This window comes from Myxocyprinus asiaticus, chromosome 11, assembly GCF_019703515.2.
Source record: "Myxocyprinus asiaticus isolate MX2 ecotype Aquarium Trade chromosome 11, UBuf_Myxa_2, whole genome shotgun sequence".
Taxonomy (NCBI): domain Eukaryota; kingdom Metazoa; phylum Chordata; class Actinopteri; order Cypriniformes; family Catostomidae; genus Myxocyprinus; species Myxocyprinus asiaticus.
The window spans coordinates 13,901,193-13,927,500 of record NC_059354.1 but is presented as its reverse complement, the minus strand read 5'-3'; the positions used below and the strand labels follow the sequence as shown (position 1 = coordinate 13,927,500).

The 26,308-nt window shown below is 39.2% G+C and overlaps 1 protein-coding gene across 1 annotated transcript in view; it reads left to right on the top strand.

The window, feature by feature from the left end:
- LOC127448609 (unconventional myosin-XVI-like) overlaps positions 1–26,308 on the top strand; it is a 311,203-nt gene that overhangs the window by 188,846 nt on the left and 96,049 nt on the right. The window contains exons 17-22 of the mRNA XM_051711276.1: positions 1,861–1,978; positions 4,826–4,943; positions 6,664–6,735; positions 10,900–11,041; positions 14,288–14,360; positions 21,116–21,268. Coding sequence (XP_051567236.1) covers positions 1,861–1,978; positions 4,826–4,943; positions 6,664–6,735; positions 10,900–11,041; positions 14,288–14,360; positions 21,116–21,268 — 676 coding nt within the window. The remainder of the gene's footprint in view (positions 1–1,860; positions 1,979–4,825; positions 4,944–6,663; positions 6,736–10,899; positions 11,042–14,287; positions 14,361–21,115; positions 21,269–26,308) is intronic.

Here is a 26,308-nt window from a genome sequence, read left to right as displayed (position 1 = left end):
CGGTGTATATAATACAAATGTAATTGAAGGGAAAACTTACACTGTGTTGGGATATTGATGAAAACAACAGACAGGATATACATCAGCAGGCTCAAGAATTGTATTTTGCATTAGAAATGAGTAATCCATTGGTATTATTACAGTAGTTATAATTCATTATGAAAATGCATTGTCATTGCCAAATTGATGCCTTTGTACACCCCTAATCAAAAGCTTTCTAAGCCTTCATTGTAATCAGGATTTATCAATGTGTGATTTTAAACAAGTTAAAGGTGCACTAAATTTTTACTTATTAAAAAAGTTTTACACATAAAGACATAAATATATTATTTTTTTTTTTTTAATTTTACAAATTACGTACACTCACATGAGATGAAGACTCAGTCATATCAGTAATGAAATAAATGCTGTTTAATTTTACATGGAGCTATTCATTGGCCCCCTCATGGGTGCTGCCATGTTGACAGCACAAGACATTGTGTATATGTACCACTAATAATGACAATAAAAATAACATGTTTACTTTATATAGCACTTTCAGCCAATGCTCAAACATAAAAATACATGTAAACAAAACAAGCAAGCCAAGCAATAAAAATACTTACTGCAAACAACAGTGGAGCCCAAGTCAAAAGTATAGTCCAGAGTGATGGTATCAGCAGAAGTGTGATCCTCCAGACAGTACGAACAGATTGTGTGCAAGTAAAAAGATAAAATGTCCAAACAAGAGGGAGTCATGAAACAAACCGCTATGTCCTGCAGCTCTCAAGGTGGATCACGTATGAACAGTGCGACATCAAATGCCAAGTGCGTTCAATCCGACAGAGAGCTTGCGACTCGCGGCTGCAGGGTCACAGTCCAGTGTGTAACAATGCGCAAAAATTTGTTTGGATTAAATCCAATAATGTCCATAATAGGAATGTGTGTATTATAAAATGGATAAAAACACATACTAAAAGTTACAAAACAGAAGATAAACAAACATATTTGGTGTTAAGTGATAGCACTTAGTAAACAAACTTCCAGTATCCAGGACAACAGGTGTCAGTATAGAGTCCAAAACCACAAATACTACTGAGACCGATGGGATGAGTAAAAGGCAGCTAAAATGATTGCACCTTTAATCTTAAGTGATGCTATAACTATTTTAACACAATTCAACTCTCTGTGACCCCAAGTTCTCAGCAAATCATGCTCGGCGCTGTTAAAGTTTGTCATTAAAAATTAAGCATTCACCTCTATTTGACTATAGAATTTTTGAGTATGTTGGTGAGAGTTTGAACATTTCAAGCATGCCGTAGATGTTCAGACCCAGACTAAATGCTCACACAAGGTGGCATTGCCAAGATAATGTCTAAATCAGAGGTTCTCAACTGGTTTCACCTGAGCACCCAGATTTTACATTGTACATCATGTGCCGATCCATCACAGTACCAAAATTGTTTATTGTTCAAAAGGAAACAAAATGTAAAATCAAACATGGAAATATATTAATTGGTTTATTATTCAATAATGCTTAGCAGGCAATAATTCACCGTACAAAACCATGTTTATTGCAAGTGAACACAACCTTCATGCACAACCTTTGATTTCAATGATAAAATGTATTGGAAGTGTTTTAATAAGCCTGTTTATTTTGTTATACTAAGTATGCATTAATATATGGTTAGTTACATTTTATATGTGCATTTGGCATTGTTTTTCCCTATCAGAACAGACCTGCAACTCATTTTGGGGTCACAACCCACCAGTTCAGAACCAGTGGTTTAAATCTCATTAAAATCTAAATCATGTCTCTTGACTCATGTTGATGGTCATCTGTGTGTGTGTGTGTGTGTGTGTGTATGTGTGATATTGCAGGTATCTGAAAACAGCAGCTCCAGGTGAAACTCCAGCAGTAGCTACTGCATGTCCTCAGAGCAGAGAGAAGCTATCAGCCCTTAAACAGGCTCTACGTTCTCTCGGCTTCAATAGACTGGTACAAATGTGTTCAATAGCACATGCATCCTCATGCACACATATGCATACAAATGCACTGATCAAATCAACTGCTTATCTGCTCAGTGTAGTGTTTAAGTATTTGTATGTGCAAGGTTGTGTGTGTATGTGTAAGACAGAGAAAGAGAGAGGGGGGAAAATAGTAAAACATAGTCATTAATGTTATATTGTTGGAAACTGTAGCATCCGAAGTGGTGGTTCCACTGCCTGATATTTACTGTATGTACATTTATAGCCAGCTTTTAGATTCTTCTGCCTACATCAAGACATAAATTTATAGCTTCACTAAACTGTATGCTTAACTGTCTTCTCTAAAGTAAAGAAAATAGGTCTGGGTTAAGTGACTGAGAGACAGAGAGAGTATGTATGACTCTGGCTTTGGCAGCAGTTTCAGACATGTTGTTCTGATTTATGTAGGTTTACAGTACATGTTCATTCATTTAATTCACTAGTTATAACTTATTACAGTATGTCTGACCTCAGACTATAATAATACAATGCAAGACTGGCATGCACATTCAGGCCAGACTTGCCTGAATCAACCTGTGCGTTGTGTTATTATAGCTAAAAAAATACCCCAAGGTATCTGTCTGTCTGTCTATCTATCTATATATTTATCTGTCATCATCATCATCATCATCATGCATGGATAATGAGTTAAAACAGGGGGTATAATAATCAGTTACATGTATATTTTGTTATTGTAGGGGGTACAGTATATCACAGTTACACTGTGTTCTAAACCATGTGTTCAGATTTGTGTGTTTGGTTCAAACACACATTTAAACACTCTCTCACACACACCTGACCTCCAGCCAGACATAGTGTTCTAATCCTACCAGGAACCTGTAAATCTGCTTCATTAAAGAAGGATTGTTCTCTCATCCCATCAGTGTAGCACAACCCGCAATGGCACACACACACACACACACACACACACACACACGCGCACACAAACGCACACACACACACACTCTCACACACACACATTATCACATGCACAATTTGACAGCCTCTTTCAGACTTTTTGTGTGTGTATATACCACTGCCTTATAGTGATACACACTCACTGTCCATATCACTCCCTTAAACACAAACAGGGTCCAACATTAACATACCTACCAGTGGCGGGTAAATTAAGATAATTTACCATCCAAAAGTATTTCACATTGTCTATGTAATTGATTTGGTTGATTTTTATTACAGAAATATATAGAATTGTTGTTCTAATGACAATGGGATTATTTAGCTGTTTTTTTTATTTATTAATTTTGTATTATTATTATTACTGCATATCGGTGACAAACACTGCATGTCATGTGAGTTTTCATGGAGTTGTTAAAAAAAAAAAAAAACGTAGGCAAAAATAGATCAATAGTACATGTTCCCTTGGGGTAAAAGAAGACACAAAAGTCACGACAGATGTCTTCTTTAGTAGATGGTTTTGGTCTTTGATTTGAACTGCATACATTACTTAAATAAGCAAGGTTCAGACTCATTCTTAAAATTTGTTTTAACCCATGCAGCGTTGCAGTTCCTTCTAAAGTTATCGGCTAACTGGCAATTAAAGGTGCACCCAGGGATTTTTTTGTTTTGTTTTTTGTTTTGTTTTGTTTTGCTTATTGCAAAACTTGTACACTTTTATTATTATTATTTGTTTAAAATTATGTACACCCTTGAGATGAAGGCTATAGTCACATTTGTATAAGAGAAAAAACGTTATTCTGCTTGTGGTGCTGGCACATTCACGAGTGCTGCCATGTTGAGATCACATGTCCAGCCAAATATTACTCACTTTATCTCGATTATCCTCTGTAATTGTATGCTTTCATTTGCAAAAATAATCAATCATGGCTTACTGCAAATTGCACATTTGTACAGTGGCACCAGTAACCAGTGCTGGGCGGATTACTTGTAAATTGTTACAAATTACTTGACAAAAAAAAAATGCAATCAGTAACGTAATCTTGTAGATTAAATATTTGGGGGGTAATCTAATCTGATTACTTGCAGATTACTTTTGGATTACTTTCAACCTAATTCTATTTTATTTTATGTCACATGCAAAATCATTTTAACATAAAAGTACAAAGAAGAAGAAAATGTATTCCATTATTTATTACTAACAAAAAGAGCCTCACAAAAAGAGCTCCTTATGACAATTTTAAAAAAGTGCATTAAACATTATATGAATGAAATAAACACTAAATCAAACAGCAATGACAGTGCATTGCCAGTTCAAAACACTGAGACATTAAGTTAATTTTAAGTGCATTAAACATCAGCAACATTACAAACATTAATGGACATTCAATCAAAATAAAACAATCATAAAATAAATGGAAAAAGAGAATGATTAGAATGATCAATAAATTGTTAGCAATTTACTGTCATTGCCTTAATATATAGTCATGTAATCTATAAAAAGTAACTGTAATCTGATTATGAGTATTTTAAAATGTAATTTAATCCAATTACAAGTACTTGGTTTTTGTAATCTGATTACATAATCCAGATTGCATGTAATATGTTACTACCCAGCACTGTCAGTAACAGAACTATGTGATGCTGAATCTACACCACTGGGAGTCAGTGCAATATAAACACAAACATTAATTACTGAGTGCACATTTTATGTTTTATTTACTAACCAAAACCATTTTTTACTTCCATTTGATGCTTTGCAAGTGTTAATTGTGGTCCCTGTACATAAATGTAACTGTACTGTGCATTATAATCAGCCCTGTTTCTCTAAAGGTCTGTTTTCTGCTTTATAGATGCCCTCTATCCAGTCTGACTCTCAGCACTTTGTTTTTGTCTCTTTCAGGAGGTGGAGAATTTGTTTGTGGTCCTCTCTGCTCTTTTGCACCTGGGAGATCTGTGCTTCACTGCCCTGACTGACGCTGACACTGCGTTTGTGTCCGACTTGCAGCTGCTGGATAGAGGTCAGTGGTGCAGTTGCAGGATGTAGCCAGCGGGCGGAGATCTCCTCCACCAGGAAACCTGATTCCGGACACTTGGGGAGGGAGAGGGAAAGTGGGCGGGTGATTACGCAGCAAGAATTGTGTCACACGCCATCCTGGGTTGTTTACATCAGTTCTAGCGTGGCCTAATAGAAGAATCACTCCGCACGCAATGGAAAACTCTCCCTGCCTCTCTAATACACAGCACACTCAAGTGCATACACACTCTCTCATACTGGTTTTGTGCTAATCACCCTCTCCAGCCACATACAAACACAGGGTCACCTGTTTCCTTAAGCCCTGCAATGCAGTGGGGCAGAACAGAATGGCCACTCATTGCCCCCTATGTTACATAATGACACACATAATGCTGAGAGACTGGGTAAACAAGTGACGTCAGCATGCACAAATATACAAACACAGATTCATACACTTTCATATGAGGTTCCTGTCGCTGTGGTTACATGAGATCACAGTTTAAAGTGGGCCTCATGACAGCACATATAAACATGCCCCGTTATACACTAATGGACACACGCATTACTGTGTTTGGCATCTACTGTGATTTACAAGTGCATAACAGAAAGCAAATGGAAGTGTTAGACTCACATTAGAAAACAGGTCTGTGTGTGTATAATGTATTACATCATATTATTTTTTTTTTTTAAACAGATTGATTTCTGACTCTGAAATCTGATTGGATAAGTCACATTTGAAACTGTTAAATAGCTGTGACGCACACGTCTGTGAGTGCACATCATTTCAGGTTCTTTATTAACATGCTAAGTTTAAATATCTACATTAACACATGCAGTTAGGCTAATGGACCATATTACTTAGCAGAAAAATTTCCCTGCGCAAAGACCAGCCCGACCAGTTTGAATTTCCATGCTAGTACAAACTGGATTATGCTGGTTAGTGCTGGTCTAGTTGGTGGACCAGCTAAACATAAGATGAACAGTAATTACAGATGCAATTACTTGCAGGTACTTTAAATATAAGTACAATGCAACAACACATAAAAAGTATGTTGCACTTTATATGTTTGAATGTAAGTGCATATTAGTTAAAGACATGTAAATGGGGTCTGCCCTTCCCAATTTATTTTGTATGGGAGCTAGACTGTGGGATTGAAATCTAAGAAGATTAAGTGGGGAAAGCATAAGAAAGTTGGGAAATGCCGAACTTTATGCAAGCGAGAGCCAACAAATCATCTTGAGCTGAACGCAAGCCAACTGTGATGTCTGTCATAAATTGTGAGCTTATGAAAATGGTGGGATGTAAAGGATTGCAAAAGTGGTTGCAGACAGTGCTGGAGTTTCTGATAGATTCAGTGCTTAAAACACATCTTAAATTTAGCTATGATTCAGATTTCAAATGTAGTTTGCATGTTTTTATTTTTTAAAGAGACACCTTGAAAGCAATAGGCTGTTAGCAGTTTATGTGGCAGATTTTTTTCAAGACACTTTACCTGTGAAAAAATCACTGTAATGCACAGCCTCTCATGACTTATTGGCTTAAAATGAAGTTTAAAGGAAGCAATATTTTTTTATAAATTAATATATAATTTAACTGATGTGCGGCCATAGGTGTACCTATTTTGACTATTTTACAATGGCTTCAAACATGGACAGAGTCAGAACTATCCATTTTATTATACATTTTTCAGCACTCAACTGCATTTAAATGTGTTTTTCTGCAGTTGCTGGAATGTTGCAAGTGAACTCAGAGGATCTAGCTTCCACCCTCACCTCTGATGTGCAGTATTTCAAAGGTATGACCTTCGATTTCCACTTTCCAAACACTCATTTAACACAAACTAAATGGCATTCCTGGGATGCCTGCTGACACTGTTCATTTGTTGGGTTTCCATCCAACAATTTTTATGCGCATTTTGAAATTGCGAAAAAGAAATCCTGAATGGAAACGCTCAGTATGCAAATAAACTCTCAAAATTCACTCAAAATTTAATGTGCTAGGCAGAGCTGGATTTTCTAGAGTTTCACATTAGTTAAAATGATCATTAAGGTGATGGAAACAGTTTATTCGCAAAACAATGACGTGTTTGACATGACTGGCCCAGCGAAAGCGCTGACCTGGGCACACAATTCTTTGAACATAGCCCTTGAAGTTCGGAAGTGTTTATCTCACAGCTGGTCATTAAATTGGATCCTCATAATCTTCCAGGACAGTTTTGAGAGTAGGCGCTCCCAAGTATGCAGAGGCTGGTGGCGTAAGGGCATCGCAGCCATTTCAGCCCTCTATATATCAGATATTACACTTATTCTGTGGTGTCTCCTGGCAGCATTTAATTAAACAAAGTACAATTGCTTCAGTCCTGCAGATAAAAGTCTCCCTGAAGCAAAGAGATCATTCAGCTGCTCTGTCATGAAAAGGCAGCTCCCTCGAGATAATGCACATGACGTAGTGGATGGAAGCGGCCAACAGTTTGTATTTTCTTTAGTCTAATTTTTAGAAATTCTGCTTAAAAAATGTGAAACATTTTGATGGAAACCCAGCTATTGAGATGGACTGGCCTTTGCCCAGTCACAGACTCATCAATGAATGTGGCCTAGAGCATTTGGCCTTGGAATCATTTACTGATGAGCCCAATTTGGCTCAATTTGAGCTCATTTGGACAGCTGCCTCCTCACTCAGAATCCTCAGACATAAACAAACAGTTCTATTGTGAGGTCTAGACTGAGTGAATGTTTGTGTTTTTGCTTGGCATTATACAACATGTGTGAAGTGTGTTTAAATCACATGGTAGAATGTCTGGATGTTAACCTAATTCAGCCAAAGAGAGCCCTCTGACCAGAACACTTGTTGTCATTATTTCATATCTCTGTCTGTCTGTGATTTCTCTCTCTCATTCTTTCTTCTCCTTTTCAATGATGCTTGCTCTTTCTTACTTAATTTGACTTGCCAAAGCCAACATACTGTTTTTGTACAAACATGGGTTAGGGTTTTTCCAAAATCCCTAGCACAACATCAAAATTTTGGAATCCTTGTTTACACCTCTTATCCACACTGGAATAGCATTTGCCTCCACTGAAAATGGAGTGTTTTTGAAAAACACTCTCCATTACCGCATGCATTGGAAAACACGATAGGTAACTGAAAACAGTGTTAGAAAATGGATTAGTGTGTATGTGGCCTATGTCCACCACACTCTGCACAGACCTATAGGTGTCCTAACAATGCCTACTGTAATACTGTACTGTACTCACAACACAGTAACAACCACCCCACAAAATCCAAGTAACAACAACCTGGCAATCACTTACTACACCCTAGCAACACTCAAGCAACCACCCAGAACTCCCTAGTAATGCCCTAGCAACCACCCCATAATAACCCAGCAACACCCTTTCAACTACATAGCAATGCCCTAGCAACTATTCACAACACCCTAGCAACACTCTAGCAACCACCCAAAACTCCCTAGTAATGCCCGAGCAACCACCCCACAATAACCCAGCAACAAAAACCTAGTAACACCCTTACAACCACCTGGTAACCACTTACAACACCCTAGCAACACTTTAGCAGCCACACAGAACTCCCTAGTAATGACCTATCAACCACTCACAACAAACTAGCAACATTCTAGCAACCACCCAGAATCCCCTTGTAATGCCCTTGCAACCACCCCACAATAACTTAGCCACACCCTTACAACCATGTAACAATGTCCTAGAAACTACTCACAACACCCTAGCAACACTATGGCAGCCACTCAGAACTCCCTGGTAATGCCCTAGAAACCACTCACAACAAACTAGCAACATTTTAGCAACCACCCAGAACTCCATAGTAATGCCCTAGAAACCACCCCACAATAATTTGGCCACACCCTTACAACCACCTAGCAATGCCCTAGCAACTACTCACAACGCTCTAGCAACCACCTTAAACTCCCTAGTAATGTGCAAGTAACCACCCAACAATAACCCAGCAACAAAAACCTAGCAAAACCCTTACAACCACCTGGCAACCACTTACAACACCCTAGCAACACTCTAGCAGCTACCCATAACTCCCTGGTAATGCCCTAGAAACCACTCACAACAAACAAGCACTATTCTAGCAACCACCCAGAACTCCTAAGGAATGCCTTAGCAACCACCAGCAACACCCCATCAACGCCCTAGAAAAGCTTCTTGGAGCACCCTAGCAACCACCCCGCAACACCTTAGCAATCACCCACAACACCTTAGCAACAATCTATAAACACCCTGGCAACATCTTAGTTGCCTGTCTTTAAGGCATAAATGACATTCAAATTTTACAACTTTTGTTTAAACCTTCAGACAAGGCTTTGTTAAATCAACATTCCAGGTTTCTCTTCACAAACTTTTCCTTTCTAGTTATTTATTGTTTTGTTTATGGTCTCTCTCAAACAAGTAAACAAGCCAGAGAGAAATCGGATGCTTACAATGCCACACTTGTGCGTGTGTGTGTGTAGTCAAATATATGCAGCAGTCTGATGTGCGTCAGTCACAGGGCACTGATTGACGGTTGAGTGCTGACAATGTCTGCATCTGGAAGTTGACGCACTGTGGCCGGCCGTGAATGGCATAGCAAATGCAGTGATTCAGTGTCTGACATCATCAAAGGTCACATCATCGAAGCCCAGGCTCTGTGGGTCCTCCCCATTTGCATGTGCCATGTCTCCTAAACCAGCACACCCAACAATAGGCCGCTTGTTTTTCAGCCACCCACATGCGCTGTTTTTCAGTCAAAATGTGACACACTGTCTCCTGTTTGTTTTCCTCTCTGTTCCCCTGTTGTTTTTAGCACACACTGTTTTGATGTTTTTTACTGCAATCGCTACTGTTTATGTGCTGCCAACCCTATGGAAAAGACCATCTTAGACCAGCACGCTTTTCATTGTTGATCCAGACTGACATATGTTGGTTCGATGCTGGTCTAGCATGTGGTCAAGCATAGCTGAAATTTTCACCAGCAAAACTTAGCTAGTGAAGCTGAGTGAGGTTGACCTTGCTGGTTTAGGTAGTTAGAGGAGAAGTTCAACCAAAAATGAAAATTCTGTAATCCTCATGTTATTCCAAAACCCTATGACTTTCTCTTTTCTGAGGAACACAGAAGGTGACATTTTGAAAAGTATCCTGCTTGCTCTTCCATATAATAAAAGACTGGTTCTGTCAAGCTTGAAAATGACAAAAGAGCACCATAAAAGTATCATTAAGGTGGTCCATACAACTTATGATAAATGTGTCAATTCTTCTAAAGCCATAAAGCTTTGTTTATGTCCTTATTTACTGAGAAACTTCCTGTCCTATTTGATTTGAGAGCTACAGTGGAGCTAAGATTTTTATAGACCTTATTCACGCTAGCACCATCTTTGATTTTTAATGGGAATGACAACGAGGCTGTGAGGGACAGACTTACAGTCTCTTCAGTGACATGTATGGTATAAAGCTGTAAAAAGCTCCTTGATCACATCTGATTTTCCACAACTCATGTTGACTGGAGTTTTTTTTTTTTTTTGACTACTGAATGTTCTTAGAAAGATATTCTTTCCAACAACACTTTAAACTTCAGTACTGCCCATTGAAGAGACTGTACATCTATCACTCACAGCCTCATTGTCATTCCTATTAAAAATCAAAGATGGCACTGCTGTGAATAAGGTCTATTGAATAATGGCAAACATTTGGTTGTATGGACCAGTTTTATGATACTTTTATGGTCCTTTTTTGTCATTTTTGTAGTGTGACCAGTCCCCTTTCACTTTCGTTGTAAGCAAAAGTACAGCCATGATATTCTCGTTTGCATTCCATGGAAGAAAGTCATGCAGATTTAGAACAAAATTAGAATGAGTAAATTATTTTCATTCTTGAGTGAACTATTCCTTTAGTTAGGGACCAATGGGGAAAACAATGTAAAACGGTCACTCATGGCTCTTCTTCAGGTGATGTCATGACAAGGCGCCACACGGTTGACATGTCCAACCATCACAGAGACCTCCTGGCCAAAGCTCTGTATGGACGACTCTTTAGTTTCTTGGTCAATAACATCAACTTATACCTCCATGGCCAAGAGGAGAGCAATGGGTAAGTTTGTACTGCATGCGTCTGAATGTGCATGTGTGTTTATGTGGCTATGCTGTCCTTTATGTATGTTAAAGTGTCTTCGCATGAATGAGAGACCTGAATAAAGGAGATTATATTATTGAAAGTGTGTTGGAAGACTGAATTATGTGTGTTTTTGGATTTGGTGTAAATGTTGAAACATCCCAATATTTAAGTTTACATATTGTCCCATTTCAGTGAGCATATAATTTCAGTGATGCTTACCTGCTAATGATCCGAATGGATTATACATCTCAATAGTTCACTAAACATACTCATCTGTGACCAGTAGCACATGGCCAACAAGTCCTTCTGAAAGACCTTCTGTTCTGTGAACATCAGTCAAAACAAGGGGTTACAGTGAAGTTTTTGAATAGTTTACATAGCTTATACAGTATGTGACTTCTTCCATAGAGCATCTGACGTTAAGCGTCAGAGAGAAATTTTCATGGAACTTGAAATATGTGCGTATTCACACTTAGATAAGTGAGAGTGAGTCATCATTCCACACATTTTCACACGTCTCGCTGTGCTCTAAAAGACACAGGAACAAACAGTGAGCATATTTTCACCTCTGAAGATGTGCAAACATACACTTCGAGAAACCATAGAAACTGGCATCTTTAATGGCTATATGAACTGAATTTAGGGTGTGTACTAAAGCAGTGGTTTTAACTGGTGGGTCACGACCCAAAAACGAATCGAAGGTTTTACAGATAGCACAATACTAAGGCAAATAACAAAATGCAAGTAACCATTTAATTGTGCATACTTAGGATATTAAAATAAATAGACTTATCAACTTTTTAAAGGGAGGAGAAAACACTTCCTATATGTTTTGTTGTTGACCTGGAAGGTTATGCGTTCAATCAAGGTTATGAGTTTTTTTTGGCACAAATTCATCTGTCACTTGCTAGAAGCTAAATAAATTAGGACAGGTTGCTTGACCTCTCTTTATCCTCTATGTACAAAATTATGACAGTTTGAAAATACAACCCAGACTACACTAAACACGGGTTCACTTTTGACAAGTACATTGTTCATGCGGACCATAATGTGTTTTGTGCAATTAATTATTGGCTGCCGAGGGCACTGAAATATATATATTTTTTTATTATTATTATAAACAATTTTGTTACTGTGTTGGATCTCCACTTGATGTAAAATCTGGGTCCTGAAGCAAAACCAGTTGAGACCACTGTGTTCAAGAAATAATCACGCACCCACACAATGAAAAATCCATTTGTAATTTATTTAAGAAAGGTTTAGCATTGCAAGGAAATGAAGGTGTTACGCATAAACGGCTCTACAAGAGGACATTCTGATGTGTGATCAATAAATGGGCAAAGCAGTTTGGACCTGGTTTGTCCTGGTCAGCACTTCAGCGTTAGCTGTTTTGGATTAGGCTAATGTACATTGACGTGCACAAGAGAATGTTCATTACGGGTCAGTGAGGGCATGATAGCTGCCATCAGGATGATTTAAAGGAATGTTCCGGGTTCAATACAAGTTAAGCTCAATCGACAGCGGTTGTAGCATAATGTTGATTACCACAAAAAATTATTTTGACTTGCCCCTACTTTTCTTTAAAAAAGCTCAAATTTAGGTTACAGTGAGGCACTTACCATGGACATGAATGGGGGCCAATTTTTTTGTTAAAATACTTTTTCAAAAGTTTAGCCACAAGACATAATATACATGTTAAAATGATTTTAGTGTGATAAAATCACTTACTAACCTTTTCTGTGTAAAGTTATAGCCAATTTTACAACTTCATTGCCATGATGATGTAATGTCAACAAACCCTAAAATGACTTTAAAAATTTCAATTTAAACAACTTTACAGCTCAAATAATACATGAGTTTTAACAGAAGAATTAATGTAATTGCTTTTATACAATAATAAACTTCAAATTTCTGCCTTTAAACCCTACAAATATTGGCCACATTCACTTCCATTGTAAGTGCCTCACTGTAACCTCTATTTGTGCTTTTTTTTTTTTTTTTAAAGAAAAGGAAGGGTAAGTCAAAATAAATTTTTGTGGTAATCAACATTATGCCACAAATGCTGTCGATTGAGCTTAACTTGTATCAAACCTGGAATATTCCATTAAGGCGTGGTCACACATATTCTTTGCTCAGCAAAATTCCGCGGTCATCTCAATGGGAATCCGCGCGATCATGAATTTCGCATGATGGACTTCCTATGTTGAAGAATTTCCTCACGCTGATTTCAAATCGCTGCGTTGACCAATAGGAAGTTGCTTGGTTTGGCGGTGACCTCTGTGTGGGCAGTGTTTTGTACACGGTTACACTGAATATTCACAATGGACAAGGATATCATTTTAGCGGTGAGTTTTTAACTGAACTCTTTTAAACTTAAATCTCAGTGAGTATAAAATGCAGCATTAAAAAAGTCAATTTGACAATTATATTTTTTTCTGGTTTCACACGCGATCAACGTCCGCTCACGCACTTTCGCCCACTGAATTTCGCCATGAGAATGTATGTATGACCGTGCCTTTAGGCCAGAAACCTTACACAAGTGCACAGACGTGAATGCTTGGCTATTGCATTGCAAGTACGCAATCCCATTGAACATACTAAACGTGCACACTTGTGTTCCTCTAGCGGTAACACTTCAGTGCTCAAGGGGGTGATAGAGTTACATATCGACATTTTCAGCAAAATCCAAGACATGAATGACAAAACTGCCTGCAATATTCCCCCTTGCAATAATGCTGACAATGCAGCGCATACATGCATTGCTTTATGGTTTGTGGTCTGACACATTTTGGAATTCAACAACACACTAAATCAACCTAGCTTGGTAAAGGCAACTGTGTTCACATACAGTATTTGCATAAAGTATGTTTCAGGCTTTAGAGCTGTGCTTTGAGCTGAGGTTGTGTGTGTTTTTGATGTTATGTGTGTAGAGACAAAAGTGAATGCACATTAACCTGGAAATGGTCTTGATACCACAAACAGTAAAATCTGACAGAATGCACTTTACATAACTTGACACCACATTTACTTTTTGGAAAAAGAGTTTGCATGCTGTTATTTTCTTGTTAGTGACATTTAACTGTTTTTTTTTTGTTTGTTTGTTTTTTTTTGCTTTTTTAATGTAAACAAATGTTGCATATACTTCAAATGTTTGAGATGAATGGTAAAGTTTGTTCTCCACCCCCCTACAGTCTTAAAATGTGTTATTGTCTGTTTTGACAGAGATCCTGCCATTGAGATAAGCATCCTGGACATCTTTGGCTTTGAGGAATTTGAAAGGAATGGTTATGAACAGGTAAGAGAAGACAGAAAAGACAGCAGGGCTAGACATGATAACAATAATGATGATGATTACAATAATGATGTGCTTATGATTACCCTTTTATTTAGGGCACATCTATATGTGCCCTTTTGAAAGGGTCTCTCACATCTTTTGAAAGGGTTTTTCACAAACCCTGGCCACTTTTCTAAATCTATTCAGAGTTGTGGGTAGAGTCTGTGCTTCCTAAACCCTCTAATGCCCTGCTTTGGGTTTGATGTGGGGTTGCTGCGGAGCCACAGACCAGTGAAACTGAAGGCATTGTTCCTGTGGTCTCAGTGTTCTCGTACAGGGGAACACACTGATCTATCCCATGGATCCCTGTTGTCATGGTGCTGCCTTGGGCTATGACCTTTCTAGAGTTAACGGCTGACAGGATGTTCTTCTTTCTGTTTTCGCAGTGAAGGTATTTCACTCCAAACGAGACAGGTGAGTATTCTGACTCTGCCAATGCTGACTCTATATGTCACTTAAAGTGAACTTGAAGTTAAAGTTTAATGCGATATATAACTTTGGATACTTACCGTACGGCCTCGGAGAAGTCAGTAGAGCCGAAAGGTCAAACGAGGATGATTTGTCTATGGGGAAACAAATCAGCTCATTAAAAAAAACATTAGTGCACTTTTTCACAACCGTACTTCACAGAGCTGTGTTATTTTGGACATAGTCATGCAAGGAGCTGAATCCAGACACATAGCTGGGTGTGCCATGTGCATTATATATGTCTACTTTTTTCTCCATATCAACAGAGTAGCGTGAAATAAAGCAGCAGCTGTCAAGACCCTGAGTTGTGTTATTTGAATGTTTTGGAGAGAGATGAATGTTTGTCTGAAGGCTAAGACATCACGTGTGCTCCACCACCCCCTGCCCAGAATTCCCAGTAGCCGCGTCTACTGTGCGAGCTGTGTTTTTGTGTTGAACAGATGAGGTTGATGTGTGAAACAGAGAGTGTTTTCTCCTTAGCTGAACCCCTGGCTCCAGACACAAAGGAGTCTTTGTGCACAGTTGGGTTGAGCCGTTGAACCACTGGTCTGGATTTGGCACAAGTCAATGTCATTGTTGACTTAAGGCGGGTGCACACTGTACGATTTATAATAGTCCTTTAAGATTGTTGCTTGTCAGACTGTACGATATGAACGCATTGATATCGCCATGGCACACTGAGCGACATTATGTCAGACGGTACGATACACATCGTAGCCAACTGTGGTCCCAATCGTCCCAATCAGTGAACGTGACTCACGTTACGGGAGTGTTGCAGAATAGAAGCGAAACAGCGAAATTTGCCCACCACGGAGGAGCATTTTTTTTCTCTCTCTGAAAATCAGGACATCAGCATTTCCATTGCTCCAATATCACTCCATCACAAGCATAGACTAATATTTACAAGAAAGATGGATTTTGTCAAATAGGCCCTATAATAAGACAAATACAGAAAATTACAGATGTTGAGAATGAACGTGAGTGCGGGAGGTAGCCTACAGTAATAATGAGCTACCACAAGCGAATATTCATTGTAGAAATAAAAAGATTTGTGGCCCGCAAAAATTACAAACTTCTCCGTTCACATTGGAGAAAACAAAAAATGTGGGTTATAGTAGATCTTTCTCCTCTTTTAGATTAGTAACCTATAGGCCACGCAAAATTTTGAAAATTCATACAGGCTGATAATATATCACACTTGCAAATTCCCTATGGATGATGCATAAACATGACATAGATTTCTATAATTTTATCCAACTGTATTTGCTGATTTGGATTAAAACGTCCCATAAATACTTACCAGTATAAACTGTTCAATCTTTCTATTTTATTGTATTTATTTTTTTATCTATAAATAAAATTGGAGTGTTGTGAATCTTAACTAAAGAAGTGTACAGATGTTTAAAGTAAATTTATTAAAAGTATAATAGTAATTAAAATAAAGTTATAAAGAAAATGCAATGATAAATGTAAAGAAAAAAAGAGAAAATGCAATCATTCATTTATTTTCATTTTGTAGCCTAAGCTCTATATTTATTTAATTCAGAGAATAATGCTTTCATATTGCTGATGTGTCACACTTTTCTCTAAGTATTTTCTGCTTATTTATTTATTAAGATTTTTATATAAAATGAAAAGAAGAAAAAACTTTGAAAGTGCTTGAGTAGAGTGATAACTGGGCACAAATGTTGCTATGGTGCAAACGTGGGGCAGGTTTATTTCGGGTGCGAGAGAGGAGCGGAATATCTCATCTTGCCGTCGTAATAGCAGCCACACTATACGGCTACGATGCTAAATTTCAGACACTGCCCAAACTTCGTCGGAGGCTGAAGATCATTGCAAAAGCTATTAATCGGCCGTCTGTGAACATGTCACACTGAACGTTGTAAGACTGCCGATTTAAACCTGCGACGAGAGAAATCCTTTAGACTCTATAGAGATAGTGTATGAGGTAAATTATTTGGGGCACTGTGGCGTAATGTTTAATACATAGCAGCACCTGTCTGAGATGGTTGTCCCTTCCAATTGCTAAACCAGTTCCACATCAAAAACAGGAGCTAAAATGTTGCATTTTCTCCTTGTTTGTTTCAGTTTGCTTTCACATGGTAGAATTTCCAAACTGACCAGTATCTAAAAAAAACACATATGTTGGTGACTAGCTATGATGGTCTTTTCAGAAGGTTCGTCTTCTCATGATCTTTTAGACCTCAAATGAGGGTCTGACAAGTGTCTTTCTCCATCATCTGAGTCTAGATGAGTGTGTCTGTTTGTGTATAGTATCTGTGGATCTCTTCTCTATGTGCCAGATATCCATCTTGACAGCTGTAAAAGAGGTCGGCAGGTGCGTGTGTGTGTGTGCCATTCCTGGATGTCTTCCTTGACAGTGTTGGAATGACAAGTGTAAATCAGGGCTGGCACTAGGCGAGATAAGTGCTTACAATCCTGTGGGAGAGCCTCTTGTGATGGTGTTTGTGTGTGACGGGTTGGGGAATGCTTATGAGACAGCAAGATGTCGATTGCTTGTCTCCTAAATGGTATGCACCTTTAATCCACACATGGAACGAAGAGATTTACAGTCCTGACCTTTCAAGGTCACAAGAAAGAGAGAGAACACAAATTAGGAGAGAGTGATAGTGATTAAGGGTTGGGAACCAGATATTTAATGTGCACTAGGAATGCATCAATACTGTGTCATTACTGGTCGGTATCGGGTCCGATATGGTGGTCATTTACTCATACTTATTAAAAGGCTCTGATTCCAAAAAGACTCACTGGTAATATCAGTGGATTAGAGATACTTCAAGAAGAGCTACATCTATGACATAAATAAATTGCCAATATTTACGCCAGTGTTGCTGTCTTCAATGTCTTCATTCTTTTGTCTGCTGTTTTAATGAAGATGATCAGTGAATGTGTTTGTCTGTGGGTAGTCCATGGACCGTTCACTCTCCATCTGATGCATATTGTGCCAAAAAATGGCATGGGCTGACTAAAATTTTTTGGGAGTCAATGTGCACAGTTCTTTACCAGTTCTCCTGGAAACATGGCTGCGTCTGAGGGTGGGGGGTACTAGAGAGGGCATTGCCCCCCTAAATTTTCCTTGTGCCCCCCTGTAGATTGGACGTCCTTCGGACCAATGACAAAACACAATCAAGGAGGACCAACCCAAGCAAAATCATCAAGGAGGAGTACCCTCTGGTCCCACAAAAAGATAAACAATTGCCCACCTGATCAAACTAATGATCAAAATATCCCCCTAAAGATCACATCCTAGTAGTCCCTGCCTGGATACAAAGTCATGTTTCCAAGGTCTGGCTGACACTTAGGCCACATCCACACTGTGTTTTCCTGTGAAAGTGCATTTTTTTTTCTCCCCTTTTTCTCCCCAATTTGGAATGCCCAATTCCCAATGCGAAAATGGGAGGGGGCATTGAAAGGCTGTTCCATATTGTATAGAGCATCTAAGCACATTCAGTGGGAGACACGGATATACTGTAAACATGGAGACAGCGCACAATAGCAAAGCAAAAGCCTTCAGGCAGCGCATATTGATGGGAGAACTGTCTGCACCCACAAATTAATGCACTTTTAAATGAAAACACATTAGTGTGGATGTGGCCTATGTGTCAGCCAGACCTTGTAAACATGACTTTTTTTCCAGGCAGGGGCACTACTAGGATGTGGTCTTTAGGGGGGCATTTTATCGCTAGTTTGATCGGGTGGGCAACTGTTTAACTGGGTTATTCCTCCTTGATTGTGTTTTGCAGTTGGTCTGAAGGATGTCAGCTCTTCAGGGGGGCACAAGGAAAATCTAGGAGGGCAATGCCCTCCTTAGTACCCCCACCCCCGACCCGGCGGGCAGCGCATATTGATGGAAGAATTGTCCGCACCCCATAACACCCACCCCCTGTCGGACAACTAACAGGAGGGGGCCCACTGAATATATTTTGTACAGGGACCAAGAATTTCTAACTTCAGCCCTGCCCCATGCTGATCTATTATTGTGGTTGATTTTTAGATTCACCGTCCCATAAACAGCACATAAAAGTAAAACAAAACTAATTATGATTGGTCATCTTACCTTTCGGTCAGATGGTCTTTTCATGTTTTATCAAATTTATATATATATGTATATAACATAATATATACATATAGTATGTGTAATGCTATATATACATATGTTTCTTTGCAAAGAGGGTTTACGTCTAGATAAACTCATAGCGAGACATTTAGCCTAAAATCGGGTGATGTGCCCAGATTATTTTTAAAGGATACTGTTTTAATAAAATACAGGGGTGTCTAAATATGAATTTCTTAATAGCCCTGTATGGCATGTAATTCACAGAGGAATGTAATTCATAGATGAATAAATTTTACTGGGATTCTGTTATATGATTTGTCTGTCATTATTTATGTATTTCCTTATTCAACTTAATTGTGAAAATACTTAATTTCGTTTAATATTTGGTTTAGTGTTTTACATTTGAAAAAAAAAAAAAAACGATTAAGAATAATATCAAATATATTTTATACATTTAAAAAATCTGATGACAACTGGGACAAGTTTACCTCCTCCTTGCCCTAGGTTGTGGGTCAACTTAACATGAAAATCAAACACGGACTACTCAAGTACCTTTTACGCGTTGTTGTGCATATAATGAAAACATTTGCATTAAATTGTAAAAGAGTTTAAAAGTCTTCACTGTGGCCTGAAGAAGCATTTTCACCATTGAATCCCACTGTATATTTGCTAGAATTTATTTATTTTTTTTTCAAAAGAAAAAATTGCTTAACAAAAATGGAGTGCACATATAAATATAGGCAATTAACAGTGAAACCTTTTTATAGTGTGTTGGTCGAATGGTCTTTTGGTCTATGTTGTTGTTGCTTTTGATGCGAGTGATTCCGGATTCAAAACAACTTTGTGTATGTAGCTTTTTGATAAACTAAGCAAAATTGCTACTGCATATCTAAGAAAAGGGTGAGCAGTTGATTTCTATGAAACTGATATCGGGCCACGGTACGTCTGGATACAGGGGCGCGCAATCTCGTGCCACTCTCAAATATGCTGCCTCTACCAGCGTCCACAACAGACTACAGCGAAGCATAATGGACTTGAAATATTTTTGAACAAGTACACTCGCTAATTAGAGATGGAATGTGTCAAAAGGATCAAAGAAAATCTCATCGGAGAATACAAGAAATGGAATGGATTGACCAACAAGCATTTTTTCCTTCTTTTTGGAATCGAAGGTGCATGAACACTGTTCCGGCCCAATTTAACCCCTGCATATGGCTATTGTTTGGAAAGTATGTGTAATGCTAAATATATGTCAGTAGAGTGTTTTATTTTAGTGGTGGCTGTCTGGATACAACATGCATATGGTTCTTATAGCCACTTTTTTTTTCAAATGCTGTGTTTTGATGCAGGTTCTCAGTATGGCGTTCTGGAGTCCCTTTCAGACTTCTTAATTATCTCAACCAACATATCTTATTTGGTCAGCCTGTTCATCAGAAAGACAATGCTGTTTAACTAGACCTTACTATCCTAAACCAGCTTGGACTGGCACGGAAATTCATGCAAGTCTTAGCTGTTCTTTCCAGCATTACATACAGTATATTATTTTATACTTACTTTATAAATAATATTCAGACAATACAAAAAGTGGTTTTATAAATCAGTATATTTTTGGTTTTATTCCCATATCATAGAACATTATGCTTAAAGTTGACATCAGTTTCAATTAATGATTAATTTCATTCATTTTTTTAACATATTAACTTTTTATAATAAATCGCACTAAATGAACACATTAAATCAACAGCTCTAGTTCTTACTCTTTCCCTAACCCTAACCATTACCCTTACGCATTCACTACTCCTAAAATCAATGGGATTTGATAGGAACTTGACAAACTCTAGACCAAAGCCTAACACTAAACCTAACCCTAAAATCTGATTGGCTCAGAGGAATGTTGTTTCAGGACCAACAAGGATGCTGATCAAGAACATGTCCTACTTGGCCAAATAATGGTCCCCTAAATCACATTGTCTTCCTTTTATGAGATTAATAGAAAGCATTTGTGTGTTACCATATGTGTCTACAAAAGCATATAAACATGAGAAATGAACAAATGGGTTAATGCATCAGCAAAATGTGCTATTCTATTTATGAGTGAAGTATAAATATACTGTGAGAGTAAAGGTTTAACAAAGGCTTTTGTGTGTTTTTTTTCCCCTCTCTGTAGGTGTGCATTAACATGGTGAATGAACGGATCAGGCAGTATACCACAGAGGTGCTCTTCCAGCAAGAGCAGCAGGAATGTCTGCAGGAGGGGGTTGCTATGGAGACACTACACTCCCTCGGCAACCAGCCAGCGGTACTGGACTTCTTCTTCCAGGTACACAGTTGGAGCGGCTTTCCAAAAGCCAGGAAGGGAGGGAGGGGAAGGAAAGAACTTCTACAGAAAGGTGGAAAGCTTTTTTCCCACCCGGAGGCTGTTGACCCTTTACAAAGAGCTCCTCTGTTGCCTCTTTAATTTCTGGTAATGCAGTCTCTTCATTTACACACTCAATAATGGATGTGTTCTCTGGCTCTTTTATAAAGGCAAGCTAACACACTCATCACTCACATCCACACAGGCATGTTGAATTCCCTTTTGGTGTCCCAAAGATGTGAAGTCCATCTTTTAGGCTGTGACTCTATTAGTTGTTTGTTAGTTGTGACCATTTTATGAGTCATGAAATGACTCCATCCTTTAGTGAGACAGTGACACAGCATTTTACACACACACACACACACACACACACACACACACACACAATCTCACTCACACTTTCCCTCCCCACACACACATTTCTGCTACACCTGACTATAAATAATCTGAAACATTTGAGGGCTTTTATGGCAGCCTATTTCATGGGTTCATATTTGTCCTTTACTGACAAGCAGCTGCAGTACATTTCATGTCAAATGCCAACTATATGTGTTTTTGACATGAAGTACATTTGTAAGTTGGCCTGTCCTATGGTTTGACTATAATCCTTCTAAAACTATTTTAAGGGATTGTTCACCCCAAAATGAAAATTATCTCATTATTTACTCATCCTCATGATACCCCAGATGTGGATGACTTTCTTTCTTCACCAGAACACATTTGAAGAAAAACAGAAAAATATCATAGCTCAGTAGGTCCTCAAAATGCAAGTGAATGGAGCTTTCTCTTTTGAAGCTCCAAAAATCACAGACAGTCAGCATAAATGTCATCCATGTGGCTCCAAGTGTTAAATGAATGTCTTCTAAAGTGATACGATCGCTTTTGGTGCGAAAAAAGATAAATATTTAAGTACCTTTTTTTTTAACTCAATCATGCTTCCGTTCTGCAGCGGTATGCACGTGTGACATAATCGCATTGGCATTTGAAACACGTGAGAACTGACAAGCGTGCGTCACAGCCGGAAGAGCAGCGCTGCTTACAACTGTGTTGGAGGAACAATAAGGGAGACTGCACATTGGATACAGGCTCAAAGGATATAATTTAATAAAGGAAAAGTATATGTACAGGAAATGAAATAATAACAAAATAAGAATAAAGCTAAACAATACAAGTCTGGATCGAGGAGAGGCCCTCCAGGAATGATGAGAGCAGTTTTTTAAAAGCCCTCTCCGCCCTCTGCACAGGTGAATCTGGGTAGGCTCAATGAGCAGGGCTTATCAACTCAAAATGAAGCACCAGCCCACAAACACAAGGGAGAAGAAAAACCACAAGCCCAACAGGGGTTGTTGCACCCTCCTCCATAAAAAAAGGGATCCATAGGAGACCTGCAAAAACAAAAACAACCAATCACACCTTTGGATAGTCCCAACCCATACATCATGCCGACTCCAGCCTTCATCAACCACGGGCCCTGCAGAAGCAAATTAAGAAGACAAGACAAGCAGGGTAGATAGCAGGACAACCCAACAAGGACGATTGCAAAGACTTAGGGCAAGGAGGCTCTAGATAAGGCTTCAGCCAACATGTTATCAGAGCCTTTAATGTGTCTTATGTCTAGTGCATAAGACTGTAGGAGCAAACACAACTGGGTAAGGCGTTAATTTGGGCACCACAAAGAATGTAAATATGTAAGGGGGTTGTGATCAGTGTACACCACCAATTGAACAACCACTGACCCAACATAGACCTCAAAATGTTGCAGGGCCCAAATCAAAGCTAATGCCTCATCTCAATCACAGAATAGTTAAGCTGTTAAAAAGATAACTTTTTTGAGATGTAGCTCACTGGTTGATCTATACCATCACCATTCTCCTGATGTAGCAACACTCCTGCACCTCTGTTGCTGGCATCCACACACAGCCTGAAAGGTTTATCAAACTGTGGTGCCACCAACACAGGGGCAGAAATGAGAAGCGATTTAGCTGCCTCAAAAATAGGGCTGCGATGCGACACAATCGCTGCTCCCAGGAATCACTACCAATGACAACATCGTACAAATAAATACCCACTCCCTCCAACCCAAAAACTACTCTGTTCATTAATCGCTGAAATGTATAGCGGGAGCGTTGCGTAAACCAAAACTCATAATGTTATACGAGGATAACATCGCAGGTGTATTAAAAACAGAAATATCTTGAGCACGTGGTGTCAAAGGTACTTGTCAATAGCCCTTCAGTAGATCGAATTTACTCACAAATTTAGCAGCCCCAACTTGGTCAACGCAATCCTCCACTCGAGGGAGAGGGAAGGTATCAGGTTTAGTCGAAACATGCCATCAGATTTACTCAACAACAAACAAGGCGATGCCCAGCTTAAAAACAATGGCATTTTTGACTGAGAGGTGAGAAGCTTTTCTTTTGCTAACTCACCCGCTTCATAAAGTCTGAGCCTAAAATCATTCACATAACTTATCAAATTTTGAGGAGGCTCAGTTTCTGTCCAGTTATCCCACAACACTGCTAACAAACCTCGAACAGTGTGCCCAAACACTAAATAATTCGGACTGAAACCTATACTCTCCTGTCCAGCCTCTCGGGCTGCCAACATCAGCCACGACAATACCTTTTCCCAATCACCATCCATCTCCATACAGTAAGCACGCAATAAAGACTTAAGTGTCTGGTGAAAACGTTCCAAAGCACCTTGGCTTTGGGGATGATAGGCGCTCACTTTATACTGCCGTAACACCTGTGAAAACAAGTGATAAGAGAAGTTAGATCCCTGATCACCTTGTATGATCTTGGGAATGCCAAAAATGGACATAATGGGGGTTAAAGCCTTCACTATGGACTTTGCCATAATAGTATGAAGAGGATATGCTGCAGGGTACCATGTCGAAGCACACATCATGGTGAGCAAATAAGTACTGCCAGACTTTGATCTAGGCAGTGGACCTAATCAGTCAATAATCAAGTGTTCGACTTATCGACTTATCACAGGAATAGGAAACAATGGGACAGGCTTAATTTTTTGATTCGGCTTCCTGGTTATGAGATAAGTATGACAAGCACTGAGATACATTTTTTTTCTTCAATTTTGGCCAAAAGAAATGGTGAAGAAAGTGGTCATATGTCTTTTTAACACCCAAATGTCCAGCAATAGCATCATGGGAAATCTGCAGTACTAAAGACTGGAATTTAGTTGGAACCACCACATGCATAATTGGGTCACCTGCAAAACTGCTGCCATGAGGAATCCGTCTTCTCATCAACATTCCATCCTGCACAAAATTGCCATGAGCAACATCTCTGATTTGAACAGTTCTGTGAGAGTAGAATCAGCTTGCTGTTCAGCTATCATTTCAGGGCAGAACACAGAAAGAGACACAGGTAGAGAGAACTTTGGCTCCACACATACTTCACTGTTGTCAGTCCTAGGTATACAGAGAGAAGGTTGGTTAGCACTCATAGCTCGAGTTACAGCACAAGCTGTAAATACTTCGGGATACTCCTGTACATTCTCATTGGACTCCTCCGGTGACAGTGGAACAGAAGAAACCATAAGAGGTGGAGGAACATTAGGCCACACCTGTCCACCTGCCAAATTGTTTCCCAGGATGATGTCAACCCCTTCAAATGGCAGTAAGGGACGCATGCCAACCAAGTCTTCCCCATTCACCAGATCAGAAGATAACACTACTTTGTGTAAAGGAACAGACAAAGTGGTTATCCCAATTCCCCGAATAAGGACACTGGTCCCAGTATCACTTACCTGGGAAAATGGCAGTACAGACTGTAAGACAAAAGACTCTGAAGCCCCCGTATTTTGCAAGATTTTGACTGGAACCTTTTCGTCACTTCCAGTCAAAGACACATAACTTCAAGTCTCTAACAGCGTTCACAGCATTAGATTGTTCTTCACTGGCAGATTTAACAGAACTAATAGTTACGGGTGGCACAAGCACAGCAGGCTTAACGCGCAGAAATATTTGAATATTTACCTTTAGACTTAAGCACAGGAGACTTTTTTCCAATGTCCTTTACCATGGCAGTAGTTACAAACCAAATCAGCATTCTTAGGTGTCATATGATCAGTTTTAAGACCAGACAGCTCCTTATTTTTACGAGACTCATTAAAACTTATGAGTCAAAACATACTCATCAGCGAGCACAGCAGCTATCTAAACACACAAGATGCTAACTAACTCCACCCTAGTCTTCGTGCAGTTACTGGTGGGGGTATTTATGCAATAAAGCCCGCTGGCACAGTACAAGCAACCAGCAAGCTTGCAACTCTACCATGCCACAGATGTGTCCCCAAGACAACCGCTCTACCTACGGTCACCACACAAAAATAACAAACAAATTACGAGCTCAACTTGTCCCAAAAGGGAACAAGTCGCTAAGACCTAACAGGGGAACAGAACGGCAACAGCAGCAATAAAGCTGCTGCTAAAATCCCCCACTGTTTAAACCAAAAAGATCACTTACCTTTTAAACAGCATGGAGAACCAACAACTTCAGCTTAAGCTGGAGACAGAGCCGTGACATTCCTCTCCCAGAAACGGAACAACTTGGACAATGGAAACTTCCCAAATATCCTCCCCACAAAAAAAAAAAAAAAAACAAAACAAAAAAAAAAACTAACTGAGGCGACACACAAAAAGATAGAATATTCTTAAATCTAATGCGTATCTCCCACCAAAATGGCAAGTACAAATATTCAAACAATAGCCCTTGCCGCCCTCAGTGTGGAAGTCCAACACTGAGCTGATAGGACAGTCAACAACAAGCATTCATGCAGTGTTCCTCACTCCTGCCGAACATTGCGAGAGCATCTGCTCAACCACAGGGTCAGGCGCACAGCTTCAACCTGTCCAGGGAAGGGTGCAAAAGTGTTCCTTTTATCTGTGAAAATAGGTCCCTCCGAACCAGCAACAGTTGTGGTGGACCAGTCGTGAGAGCTAACAGAAGGCTGGACCAAGGCATTGCTGGTCAACATGGG